Here is a 14297-nt window from a genome sequence, read left to right as displayed (position 1 = left end):
AAAAGAGTGTTTTTCATTCAAAGAGGGGAAAGATATAATGGCTAGCATGCTGTTGTCTCCCTTTGACCAGTTCATTGTATCTACGGTACCTATGTACTATCGGGGTTCAATGTTTGGTTCAGTCATGCGCACTGATACTTCCGTACAGGGAGCCTGCCATGTGGTCACCGAATAAACCGTTGCACCTCACCCCGCTTGTGTCCGTTGGTTTTGTCCGCATAACAACCCCAAGACATTACACTCGCTTCCCCCCGCGGGTTAGGGGGAAGAATGTACCCGATGCTCCCCAGCATGTCGTGGGAGGCGGCTGACGGATTCTGTTTCTCCTTTTACCCTTGTTAAGTGTTTCTTGTATGGAATGTGGTCAATGTTTGTGAAGATTTTGGTCAGGCAGTGTGTAAGAAGTGTTAAGTCCTTTGTACTGGAAACTTGCATTCTCCCAGTAAGGTCATATATTGTACTACGTTGCAAGCCCCTGGAGCAATTTTTTGATTGGTGCTTTTGTGAACAAGAAACAATTAACAAGTGGCTCTATCCCATCCCCCCCCCCCCCCTTTCCCCGTCGCGAAATAACCTTGAACGACGTTAAACACCAAATAAAGTTAAAGAAAGTTAAAAGGGAACTCGCTACAATCCACCTGCGATGTTTGATCTATACATTACCACTGTTGGGATACCAGGTTCATATGATTATATCTGAAAAAGCGAAAAGCAAACTGGTGAAACTGATTAAACATGTTTTAACATTTTTAAGCACGGTTCTCGTTTATATTCTCGTTTTGTTTTTCCGCTTTGAAACGGCTACAGTGAGCCTGGCGAAAAGAAATCCTTTCTTCCATTTCTGTTTGGCTTCGCTCGCTGCTTCACGAAGCGGTTGGGGTCCAATGTTGTCGCTGCCGGAAGCGACGAACTTCAACTGTATACCTCCTTGCTCATTTTGGTTCTCATCTTTTGGTTGGTCAAGTTCAGTCTTACGTTGTGTCGAGGCTCCTGATTGGCGGAAGTTACCACGTGTACCGTGTTTCACGATCCTCTCTTCAACCTTAGTGACGCTGATTTCAGAGAAGGATAACTTCCGACCATCGCTGAAACTAGGCTTCGTTGTGGCGTCCGTGGTTGTTTCGGGAGTTTTGCCGTGTGAGCTTTTTGCTGACTGATCAGAATGTGGAGAAAGAGTATCTTGTGATGAACGGGTGATCTTATCTTGTAGATTCCTTATTCCTCGTCCTCGTCGTCGTCGTCGTTTTACTGGCAAATTCTTGTCTTTGTTGATTGAAGGGTTACAGCTCCGGTCACACGACCCAGTGGCCTGTTAAAGAGAAATAATATCATAGTGAGAAAAAATGACCAACATTGCCTCCATGCAGTAAACACATCGAATGCATCTGTACAAGCAAACAAATAATGTCTTTTTCGTTCGTGGATGAGACTCCCACGTACGATGGTGTCCGGATGAGACCCCTCCCCCCCCCCCCCCCCCCCCCCCCCAGCAGGAGAAGCTGTTTAGCGACATGATAGCCCTTAAGAAGACGGCGACGTTCGTGCATGCCACAGGAGTGGACGTCTAGAACGAGCGAACGAGAAGAAGAAGAAGAAGACTCGTGTGTGTTTTTCATGCGTGGCTTTTAATGAGTATGGCCGATTTGACAAAGCCATTTAGGCAACCATGAACCAATTTTGGGGGGAAAAAGAAACTAACAAAAGAACAGATATAGTTTGAAAACGATTGGGTTCGCCATCTAAGATCTGTTGTGAATTGTGCATGGGATAAGGACATCTCACCACTTGATCAGATACCGAATGTCGACCACCTCATTGCTTTCGTGACAGACTCGGGATTCTTTCATGAATTAATGTCTTAACTGACACTATTGTTGATCAACAAAGTTGATATATTAAAAAAAATTCCCTTTAGCTGGAAGCAGCAAAGCAGTTGATTTGTGATATGTGACCCTCCAACACCAAATGAGTCGCATGCCACCTCGCTCGGCTCTGCGCTAGGGTTAATATAAGTCCGGGGAGTGTCTGGTAACAGTGTGAGGGTCACCTTAGTCACAGGCTTATAACTCGAACAGTTTTCGCTCTTTTCTAAAACGTTTTTTACCACTGGATAGAGCATAAAAAACTCTTTAGGAAAATGTACAAATATGAAAATCATGCAATGGTGATATGCGACTCATTCCGTGGTGGAGGGTCACATTTGTGATCAAGTGGAGGTGTGGTCTTACCCATGTAAAATCCAGACAAGATCTTAGAGCGTTACCAGAAGTATGTGTACGGCAAGGGCTATGCGCGTAAGCCTTGGAACGATAGGATCTCTGGTATGGACAATAATGTATTGTTATTATGTTATGTTATTATTATAATATATTATCATAACACAATTGTTACCTGGCCAGTCTTGCAGGCGTAAGCATCGCACTCGATTGTGACGTCAGTGAAGTTGTCAAAAGAAAACGGCTGGAATCGCAGACCCCAGAATTTGTTATTTATTGGGTAGATGGACACAGAATCCTCCTGAATACACCTGGAAAATAATATTAACGTGTTATTTTTTTAATATCTTAGGAGAAATTCATCTATTGACATGTTCGTGACATTGGTCTGGATATGTTGCAACATGTATCTGGGAAAAATAAAATAATTTGTGCAAATCATTGTCTTTGCTAGAATACCCTGTTTGTGTTGGCTGCTCGATGTGTGTGTGTTGTTGTTGTTGTTGTTGCTGCGGTGGGTCTGAGTCTTTGGGAGGATATGGGATGAGAGTTTGGTGAAGGATGGACGATGAGAAATAACGACACAACGCTCTCTCTCTCTCTCTCTCTCTCTCTCTCTCTCTCTCTCTCTCTCTCTCTCTCTCTCTCTCTCTCTCTCTCTCTCTCTCTCTCTCTCTCTCTCTCTCTCTCTCTCTGAAAACAAGGAAAGCAACTCGACAGTTATTTCTGAACATCGTCTAATCTATTACTATATTTACAGTGCTTAGAATCGTGTTGTTTCTTAAATCTACAGGGACAGACAAACACGACTCACTTGTTTAGAAGCAGAGCCTGCCTGGGCTTGGTGGGGTCAGAAAGGTCAGGTCCAGCGTAACACGAGGTGACCACCAGCTTCACCCTCTGGTCAAGCGTGTTCAGTCTCACGCCCAGGTTGACCCACCCGCCTTGCGTCAGCACCAATTTCTGCAGATCATAGATGCGTAGACACCGTTATTCATACAAAGTCATATACATGTATAAAGTAATGAAAATGAAAAATACCGAACGACCAGCACCAAAGCTTGATAACTATATATAGCAGTGTTGGTGAATAATTTGAAACTCATCTTTGTACGAAATTTACTTGAACACAAACTCTTCCTAATCATGGGGTTATCCTTGTTGATCATCATCTCTATCTGCATGGAGGGACACGTCACATGCCTTACCTGGCCCTCATCATCTGTATCTCTTGACTTACCTCACTCTTGGTGATGTTGTCATTCGTTTTTACCATTATCTCACATTACTTACCTGTCCATGGAAAAATGTGTGGTAAAGGCGTCATCCAGGTACATCATCATCTCTATCTGTTGAGACATGTCACATGACTCACCTGGCCCTGGACAGGTGTGGTAAAGGTGTCATCCAGGTACATCATCATCTTTATCTGTTGAGACATGTCACATGACTCACCTGGCCCTGGACAGGTGTGGTAAAGGTGTCATCCAGGTACATCATCATCTTTATCTGTTGAGACATGTCACATGACTCACCTGGCCTTGGACAGGTGTGGTGTATAAAGATGTCATCCAGGTACATCATCATCTCTATCTGTTGAGACATGTCACATGAGTCACCTGGCCTTGGACAGGTGTGGTGTATAAAGATGTCATCCAGGTACATCATCATCTCTATCTGTTGAGACATGTCACACGACTCACCTGGCCCTGGACAGGTGTGCTAAAGGCGTCATCCAGGTACATCATCATCTTTATCTGTTGAGACATGTCACGTGACTCACCTGGCCCTGGACAGGTGTGGTAAAGGTGTCATCCAGGTAAATCATCTCTATCTGTTGAGACATGACTCACCTGGCCCTGGACAGGTGTGGTAAAGGTGTCATCCAGGTACATCATCATCTCTATCTGTTGAGACATGTCACGTGACTCACCTGGCCCTGGACAGGTGTGGTAAAGATGTCATCCAGGTACATCATCTCTATCTGTTGAGACATGTCACATGACTCACCTGGCCCTGGACAGGTGTGGTAAAGATGTCATCCAGGTACATCATCTCTATCTGTTGAGACATGTCACATGACTCACCTGGCCCTGGACAGGTGTGGTAAAGGTGTCATCCAGGTACATCATCTATATTATAATAGGCTGGTCCATCATTTTCATCATTATATTGTTTCTGGCAAAAACATTCCTCGTGACTTACCTGTCCATTGACAGGTGTGCTAAAGGTGTCATCCAGGTACATCATCATCTCTATCTGCAGAGACATGTCCCCAGAGGCGGGCAGGGTGGGCTGGTCCACGTTGGGCAGACGTCTGGAGGCGCTGTATTCTCCCGGCATGTTGCACTTCACGTCCACCTAACACAGACATTACTCTATTATCGCAAGGCTAGGAAATGTGGGTGGTTTCCTCCCAGTGGAAAACTCGCAGCAACAAGAGACGCGCTACCCAGGTGTGTGCGTGTATAGGTGAAAAGACACGGGGGTGGGACATGGATACCATTTCTGAGTCTGCACATAACCTTGGCCCGTGTCCGTCCCTGCCGGGATACGAACCTCTGACCTTGGTATCACAAATCCAGTGCTCTACCAACTGAGCTACCCGGCCCCCGGGACATAGTATTGGGTTAGGCAAATACCGGTGATGCATAAATTAAAACGAACGTCCCCATAGCTGTTTCATAACAAAGAGTTATCTGGTGACTCTGCAACATTCTCGACTTATCAAGTATTGTAACAACTCTGTTGATATGTAGTTACAGTCCAGGGGCAAGTTTTTCAAAGCCGTGTAAATGCGGTGTGATTCTGATTGAACCTCTTCCAATGTGTGGTTTTTTTTTTTTCTTTTTTGCAATCAACAGAGACACTGCTCAACAACTGTAAGTTAAGAAGCTGCATATCGTCTCGGAGCTATATCATTGTGTCATTTACCTCTGAAGGCAGACCTTGGAACCCCTGTGTTGCACTTGGAATTTTTCTCGTCGTATTTTTGTTTCCACTGGTACCGTACTTATCGTATTCTAGACAAACATGCGTACACAATACGGCAAAATCGTATGGGTTCCCAAGTCTGCGAAGGGTTTAGGATTAATATTTGCTACGCGGCCATTACGAACTTTGAGATGTCAGCGTTTCTGCAGAACGAACCCTTGTCAGTGTGTGTATGGACACCAGCAATTGCATGTGTGTTTTTTGCGTGTGCTTTAGTTGAAAAGGAGATATAGCAACACCCACCCTGTACTCAATAATGCGCGACATGCCGTTGGTGGGCGAGGAGCTACGGACCAGCGGGATGAGCAGTGCTGACACGAAGGTCAGGTTCAGTTTAAAACCCTGCTGGCTTTGCTGAAACCACAGGCAAGAAAACAAGAGTGTACACCTTAAAACCAGTAAAAATGTGATTTTTTTTTAATAAATCAATCAACTAAATTGATAAATAAATAAACAATGAACAAACATCAAAATTGTCTTGGCCTTATCTGCTTCCTCTTATATCATCACCATCACCATCATCATCATCAGCATCAGCATCATCATCAGCATCAGCATCATCACCATCACCATCATCATCACCATCATCATCATCACCATCATCAGCAGCATCACCATCATCATCATCATCATCATCATCATCTTGTTTCTTTCTTCACATATCGCCCGTTTTACATTTGAACTTCTGTTGTTAGCACTATTTATGCAACAGCATTTGTGGAGGAATTTTATTCAAAATGTTGTCGCAACACATTTTCCCCTGCCTGCTCAAAGTCCTTTTGAAGCCTTCACAGTCAGCTCGATGCTTTAACTGGGTAAAAGTCAACTTTTCACGACATCCAAAGAAATAAACAAATGAGAAGAGTAAAGACACAATTATTATTTTTGCATGCAGTGGCTCAACATTGTTGGGATATCATAGGCGGACATGACACTCACAGAGAGCAACTTGATCTGTATCTGCAGCGTGTTCTCCGTCTTCCGAAGGATGCAAGTGCTAGTACAACAACAACAACAACAACAACAAAAACAACAACAAACATGCCACTCACAGAGAGTAGAGCACAGTCATAGTAGGTCAGTGTGACCTGGATCTGCAGCGTGTCTTCCTTCTTGTCTAGTATGCACGTGCTAGGGGTGGGCGGCACTGTCACGATGAAGGCTGTCTTCAGGCTGGGGTTGTCTGCCTTGTTGAAGGTGACCACCATCTGGTCGGCCTGGCAGTCTACCTCTGCCTGGGGCACTGGGGACACATACATGTATAGACCTGAGGCTTTGCGGTGCATGTGTGTGTCTGTGTCTGTGCGTGTCTGTGTGTGTCTGTTTGTGTGTACCACCATCTGGTCGGCCTGGCAATCCACTTAGGCCTTGGGTACTCGGGGAGAGATAAATGTTTAGATCTGAGGCTTCAGGTAGTTGTGGTGATAATGAGGCTGATTTTCTTGTTGATGCTGTTCATTATAGTCGTGGTGTTGTTGCTGCTGCTAAAGATGGCATCGCGGTGTGTGTGTGTGTGTGGGCGTGTGTGTTTGTGCGTGTGGCCGGGTGTGTGTGTATATATATCTGTGTGCGTGGGGGGGGGGGGGGGGGTGGAGGGGTGGGCGCGTGACTGCGTTTACTGTATGTGTGTTCGCGTGTGCGTTAGTGTATAAATTTATAATTATGTGTGCGTTTCTGTGTGGGTGCATTCGCTCGTATATGTTTGTGTCTTTGTCCTTGTCTCACACACTCACCTACATTACCCTGAGATGGTGTGATACCGCACGTGACGGCCGCCAGCTCGGAAGGCGAGCAGTCGTGCACGTACCACGGCTGGTGCAGACAGTCGGCCAGGGCACGCTCCGTGCCCTCACACTGCACCATGTCCAGCACGATCTGAGGGCTGCTGGGCATATGGGTGCCCGCTGGTTTGTGCCACCCGGGCTGGGCTTCTTTCGGGCTTTATCAGAGAGCAAAGATGTTGAAAGTAAGCTTCTTTTGGGCTAAAAACACAAACGAGACAGAATACACTTAACCAGACTGTATATATTTACAACTAGATGAATACCCGCTTCGCCGGGTACGGCTTCGCCGGGAAGAAGTAGAGCCGAATGCCGGGGACCCGGCTTTCGACTGTTTCGCCGGCGCACCGTACGAAGGAAGGGAGATAAACGCGCAAAACACTGGAGAAGATAAGGAAGAGTTACTGGGAATGGATGTACAGAAAAACCAAAATCGGTTCAGCGCTGCGCGCTGAGAGCACGCACGTGTTCAAAATTTTCCACGATTGTGTCCGGGGTCTACCTGAATATGCCCACCAAATTTGAAGCAGATCCATCGAGAACTTTGGCCGTGAATCGTGAACACACAGACAGACAGACAGACACACACAAGCCGTATATAGATATGGATTACAAATAGAAAACAAGCCTGCCTAAACTGTATATATTTACAATTACAAATAGAAAACAAGCCTGTCTAAAACATTAGAGAGAAAAGCCTACTGAAAGAATTGAGCAAAGAAGACAAACAAAAAGGAATGTGAATCTAACTGACGTATTCCATCACATACCCTTATCGCACATCCACACCGTACGCTGGCCTAGCCTGCACTGATTCACACAGAGCTCACATGCACATCATTCGAAAACCATTTCAATCACTACTAGTACTACATGTACATGTATAAACTAATTCACGTGCATCCCGAATCTCTCGTCACAAGCGCACATTTATACCCCGTCAATTCCTGATAGTGATACTAACACTTGTGAAACTCACTCATAGCAGAGCTCCCTGCAGACGACCTTGGCATTGTTGATGTTCCAGTTGTCATCACAGACATAGCCGAACTGGTTTACGCCCTGCTGTGGGTTCCGTACCTGTACCAGCCCCGATGATGTTGTCTGGCCGCTCCCTACCAGGCGGACGTTGGGGCTGCGTCCAGTGCCTGGGAGTAGATGGTAAAGGGTGGGTAAGATTAAGTCGATTATATGTACCAAAAAGAAATAAAACCATGTTAAAAAAAATAAAAATTTAAAGTATGACGGGCGCAATGGTCTCGTGGATAATACCCCCATTCGATAGGTTGAGTGTTCGAATCCCGGCCGCACCTGGTGGGTTAAGGGTGGAGATTTTCTCCGATCTCCAAGGTCAACTTGTATGCAGACTTGCTAGTGCGTTATGTGCCTTCGAGTGTACATGCAGCGCAAGCACAAGACCAAGTGTTCTCGGAAAAGATCCTGTAATCCATGTCAGAGCTCGGTGTGATATAGAAACACGAAAACACCAAGCATGCATCCCCCAGAATCGGCGTATGGTGTATTAACTCAAACGAAGAAAGAAGAAGTATAAAGTCACATCTTTGATAGCAAAAGCAGACTATAGATACGAGTCAAATTAAGCCACGAGTTTCAGGGCAAAAGCAAAATATCCCTTTTAAATGTCTAAGCCTACGTTATTTGTCCTTACTCGTAAACCCTGGTGTGACCTTAGAATTAGAACAAGAAACAACCATACGTTGATCAAGTCTCGGGGGCATCGAACCCCGGAAGCAAAAGCGAACCATCGGAAAAGTCGACAAGGGTAAAAAGGAGCTTCAGACCGTAAATGGCTAAAATGCACACACACGCGCATGTATGCACGCACGCTCTCTCGAAGGAACTCTCACTCACACACACACACACACACACACACACAGGAACTCACACACACACACACACACACTCACACACATACATACACACACACGTATACGTATGCACGCACGCACTCTCACAGGAACTCTCACACACACACACACACACATACACGCACACACACACTCACACGTATGCACGCACGCACTCTCACAGGAACACACACACACACACACCGTTTGGACAGTTGGAGCGCAGAGGCGAGGTATCAGTGGCCTGTAAGAAGGAGGCGGCATGATTGGGTGGATCCATCCCGCACCGCACCCCAGCGTCCTCGTAGTGACCACAGGAGGAAAAGGCGAGGTCATTGAGCGCCAGGGTACACATGTTGAGGTTACCCTCATCTCCACTGCACCCCACTACGTCCAGCAAAATGGCACCCGACCCAGCACCGAAGTAAGCGTTGGCGTAGGCTACACCTCCGCTGTATACAGGAAGCAGAGAATCATGAGGCATAGATTCTGCGAACACGTACATACACAAGCACACACATAGACATACTCTCCCTTTCTCTTCCCTCCTGTGCCCTCCCTCTCTCTCTTTCTTTGCGTACCGGCACGGTTGGCCTAGTGGTAAGGCGTCCGCCCCGTGATCGGGAGGTCGTGAGTTCAAACCCCGGCCGGGTCATACCCAAGACTTTAAAATTGGCAATCTAGTGGCTGCTCCGCCTGGCGTCTGGCATTATGGGGTTAGTGCTAGGACTGGTTGGTCCGGTGTCAGAATATTGTGACTGGGTGAGACATGAAGCCTGTGCTGCGACTTCTGTCTTGTGTGTGGCGCACGTTATATGTCAAAGCAGCACCGCCCTGATATGGCTCTTCGTGGTCGGCTGGGCGTTAAGCAAACAAACAAACAAAAAACAAAATTTCTTTGCGTCTCACCCATTCTCACCTACTTAAAATCGCTGTCTGTCTATCTGTTTATTTTGTCTTTCTTCTTTCTACTCACTCTTTCTTCTTCATTTCTTTCTTGCCCTCTGTCTGTCTCTCCGTTTGGCTGTGTCTGTCTGTTTCTGTGTCTGTCTGTCTCTGTGTCTCCCTTTCTGTTCTAGCCAGCCCCCACTATCGGTCTGTCTCTGTGTCTCCCTTTCTTTCTTAGCCAGCCCCCACTGTCTGTCTGTCTCTGTGTCTCCCTTTCTTTCTTAGCCAGCCCCCACTGTCGGTCTGTCTCTGTGTCTCCCTTTCTTTCTTAGCCAGCCCCCACTGTCTGTCTGTCTCTGTGTCTCCCTTTCTTTCTTAGCCAGCCCCCACTGTCGGTCTGTTTCTGTGTCTCCCTTTCTTTCTTAGCCAGCCCCCACTGTCGGTCTGTCTCTGTGTCTCCCTTTCTGTTCTAGCCAGCCCCCACTGTCGGTCTGTCTCTGTGTCTCCCTTTCTGTCTTAGCCAGCCCCCACTGTCTGTCTGTCTCTGTGTCTCCCTTTCTTTCTTAGCCAGCCCCTACTGTCTGTCTGTCTCTGTGTCTCCCTTTCTTTCTTAGCCAGCCCCCACTGTCGGTCTGTCTCTGTGTCTCCCTTTCTGTTCTAGCCAGCCCCCACTGTCGGTCTGTCTCTGTGTCTCCCTTTCTGTCTTAGCCAGCCCCCACTGTCTGTCTGTCTCTGTGTCTCCCTTTTTGTCTTAGCCAGCCCCCACTGTCTGTCTGTCTCTCTATCTGTATATGCATCTCTCTCTCTCTCTCTCTCTCTCTCTCTCTCTCTCTCTCTCTCTCTCTCTCTCTCTCTCCCCCATCTCTCAACACACACACACACACACACACACACACACACACACACACACACACACACACACACTGTGACACACACGCACACACACACACTGTGACACACACACACACACACACACGCACACTCTGTACAACTTACGACTGTCCCAGCATCCTGCACACCACCCTAGCGTCTTGGTGATCCCACTTGTCGTCACACACTGTCCCCCACTGTCCCCCCATCTTCACCTCCAGTCTCCCCCGGTCCGCCATCCCGCCCCCCGCAAGCCGGACCTCCTCCACCTGCACAGCTGAGAAGACAGACCCCCCGGGGGTGTTACTACAGTGGAACCCCATTTTAAGACCTTCAATAAAATGAAAAAATCAGGTCTTGAATTTGAAAGTGAGGGAGTCTTAAAATCGGGGTACATTTACACATGTTGTGAACAGAAAATTTGAACATTTGAGGCCTTAAAAAAGAAAAAGACTTAAATTGAGGGGGGTGGGGGGTGGGGGGGCTTAAAAGGGGGTTCTTCTTCTTCTTCTTCTTCTTCTGCGTTCGTGGGCTGAAACTCCCACGTACACTCGTGGTTTTTGCACGAGTGGAATTTTACGAGTATGACCGTTTTTTTACCCCGCCATTTAGGCAGCCATACGCCGTTTTCGGAGGAAGCACGCTGGGTATTTTAGTGTTTCTATAACCCACCGAACTCTGACATGGATTACAGGATTTTTTTCGTGCGCACTTGGTCTTGTGCTTGCGTGTACACACGGGGGGTGTTCGGACACCGAGGAGAGTCTGCACACAAAGTTGACTCTGAGAAATAAATCTCTCGCCGAACGTGGGGACGAACTCACGCTGACAGCGGCCAACTTGGATACAAATCCAGCGCGCTACCGACTGAGCTACATCCCCGCCCAAAAGGGGGTTCCACTGTATTATGTTCTTCTCAGGCCTTTGCTCTTCTGTCACTGACGAATAGTTTTAAACTTTGAAGGGGCTTGATATGACGCTTTGTTTCTGACCACCCATGTGCAGCAGTCGACACTATACAATCGTTTTGACACGTAAGACTAAGAGCTAGATCTTCTGACAAGCAATGTATGTGTAGCCATAACCGTGCATTTGCATGCATATTATATAGTTTCAATTGACCTACTGCTAGGATCCTCTAGGTAGAGCATCTGTGGGAGCCCTGAAAAATGTATAAGGGGACTTGAAGGAAGATGGAGCTTTCTGCCGATTGCTGATACCAACAATCATCCCCAGCTACAGGGACTTTTTTCAAGTACACGTACGATCCACTTTATCAGTAACTAATGAAAAAGATCAAGTCATACAGGTAGCCCGTCCCAAGGAGGTAAGGAGATTGGTAAGTAGATTAGAAGATGACTATAGTACTAGTAGCCACAAGAATTCATAGATTTACAGAGAGAGAGAGAGAGAGAGAGAGAGAGAGAGAGAGAGAGAGAGAGAGAGAGAGAGAGAGAGAGAGAGAGAGAGAGAGAGAGAGAGAGAGAGAGAGAGACTCAGACTCAGACTCAGAACTTTATTACAAAAGGATAAAGGTTTTAGGCAAAGCCTATTCTTCCAACCTGTCCTTCATACAACACCTAATAGTAATAGAGACAGACGCACATAAACAATACAAATTCAATCATATAAAATACAGATGAGAAATAGGGGCCTACATTGTATGGAATGCAACACAATGTGCATTTAGGGAATTACATAAGGAGAACTCAAAAATTACAAAATTACATTGACATAGAGAGAGAGACAGAGAGAGAGAGAGAGAGACAGAGACAGAGACAGAGACAGAGACAGAGACAGGCAGACAGACAGACAAACAAATAGCTAGATAGCAAGAACTATAGCTAGATCTATTATCATTATTAGATCTATAGATTCTATAGATAGATAGCTAGATCTACGGCTATATAGCTAGATAGTTAGCTAGCTAGCTAAATAGATAGCTAGATCTATAGCTAGCTAGATAGCTAAATAGCTAGATAGATAGAACGGAATCCATATTCAATAACCAAGTAAACAAAGGCGTTAGTATTTACCTGAAGTGACTGTTGCTGTTACAAGAAAGAGATGAATCATTACTGCGGTATCTGCAAACATCTTGAAAGAATGGAACCACAATCTTTCGTTCTAATCCAGCAGTGGTTTACTGTAATAGGCGCGTCCTATATCTACAAAAACAACCGAATTGTTCGTACAACTTAAGCGATAACACGTCGAAAATGAAGATTCGTGCGAAAGAGATTGTTCTGTCTTCCCGACTGAACAAAAGATGGCGCCTTGTAAGAAGTGTAGATTTGACGTATTATCGTGCGGAGTGTGACGTTTCTTTCTGTGACGTCAGATTTAGAACGAAAATGCAGTCTCGGCCATCCATCTCCGAAAGTGTGGGTTTGCCGAGGCTGACTTATATAATGGAGTGATTTTGGCAAGTGTCGGTGTTACACATTGTCACGAAGCATTCTCGAATTGCCGATTAATGACCGTTTTCTGCATGCTATTTTGGCTCACACATCAGTTGAGACATCAATGCAAAATTCGACATTGCAATTATCTTGCAAGATGTTAGAAATAAGCAGTGTCCTCTGCAGTTATCTGTCATGATGCATAGATACAAAGATTGCTATGGTCCCTTCCTTCCGTGTGAACTTTCATTTAAAAAAAAAGGCAACATTTATGTCCATTTTAAGAGTGTCTAGATTCCACTAGTACACGAACAATCTATCGCCTATTTACTGTCTGTGCTGAGGGGAACTTGTGTTGATGAATCAGTATAGGGCCTATGTTGGTTTAGGGTATCCCGACCGACCGTATTTTTGCCCGCCAACTCTAAAACTTCTTTTTCCTTTCTAAAAACAACACCCAACTTTTGCCACATTTTGCGGACAAAAGCGGGGCTAAGGGAAGTAACCTCCTTAAAAATAGATTTAAAAAAAATTAATTACAAAAAAAAAGAAAAGCCACCGTATCTTTTTGGTTCCGTTATCCTAAACCAATGTAACTGACACCTAACATGTCAATGTAAGAAAATCATTCAGCAATTTAAGTAAAGCTTACAGACATCGGACACTGATTTTTTCACGTTTAGGGCGTGGCAGGATCCCCTCAATATATGTCTGGTATACAGCTTCAAGATAGTGGGCACAGTACGCAGAGACGACGCAAGAGTTCAAATGGGGTAAAATGCGCCCTGTAGACCATAAAATACGGTACATGAAAAGCGAGGTATCTTTACAATCTCTTTTGGCGTCATACTGACTAAAAGGGCATTGTCGGAAAATCCCACCAACTGTGCAATTCAGCTTTTAAAGTGTTTGTAATGCGAGATGAGCAACCTAAGATCCCTTCACGTTCCTGCTCTACACATGGGTACATTTGACTAATCAAGTCTTCTTTCCCTGGTTGTAGATAAGGCAAGACGTGAATGAAAAGGCTCTGATCTCCAAAAAAAGAAGAGGAACATTTTTTTTTAAATGGCATTGTTTTGTTCATTGAATGGATCTTTTCTCAACAGATTTTCCTGTCTACTCATTTTTATATTTAGTCAAGTTTTGACTAAATATTTTAACATCGAGGGGGAATCAAAACGAGGGTCGTGGTGTATGTGCGTGCGTGTGTGCGTGTGTGTGTGTGTGTGTGTGTAGAGCGATTCAGACTAAACTACTGGACCGATCTTTATGAAA

At 45.6% G+C, this 14297-nt stretch overlaps 1 protein-coding gene across 1 annotated transcript; it reads right to left on the bottom strand.

The window, feature by feature from the left end:
* Positions 1 to 659: 659 nt before the first annotated feature.
* Positions 660 to 10940, bottom strand: LOC138974650 (scavenger receptor cysteine-rich domain-containing protein DMBT1-like). The gene is made up of 11 exons (XM_070347374.1): positions 10744 to 10940; positions 9064 to 9311; positions 7971 to 8139; positions 6944 to 7149; positions 6263 to 6453; positions 5454 to 5564; positions 4422 to 4577; positions 3031 to 3179; positions 2392 to 2527; positions 1250 to 1309; positions 660 to 665 (listed from the first exon to the last, which is right to left on the bottom strand). Exons 1-11 carry the CDS (start codon positions 10938 to 10940, stop codon positions 660 to 662), a joined length of 1629 nt encoding a protein of 542 aa, XP_070203475.1.
* Between the last annotated feature and the right edge of the window lie 3357 nt (positions 10941 to 14297).

Source organism: Littorina saxatilis, linkage group LG8 (assembly GCF_037325665.1).
Source record: "Littorina saxatilis isolate snail1 linkage group LG8, US_GU_Lsax_2.0, whole genome shotgun sequence".
NCBI classification, from domain to species: domain Eukaryota; kingdom Metazoa; phylum Mollusca; class Gastropoda; order Littorinimorpha; family Littorinidae; genus Littorina; species Littorina saxatilis.
This window is presented reverse-complemented; position numbering and strand designations above follow the sequence as displayed.

What these genes read in the sequence shown, in the direction of transcription:
- LOC138974650 (XM_070347374.1), bottom strand. Translation starts at nt 10,940, where the DNA reads ATGGGGTTCCACTGTAGTAACACCCCCGGGGGGTCTGTCTTCTCAGCT. An exon ending in ATGACTGTGCTCTACTCTCT is followed by an intron (nt 5,565 to 6,262) that starts GTGAGTGGCATG and finishes CTGTGGTTTCAG; the next exon opens with CAAAGCCAGCAGGGTTTTAA. An exon ending in CGCGCATTATTGAGTACAGG is followed by an intron (nt 4,578 to 5,453) that starts GTGGGTGTTGCT and finishes TGTCTGTGTTAG; the next exon opens with GTGGACGTGAAGTGCAACAT.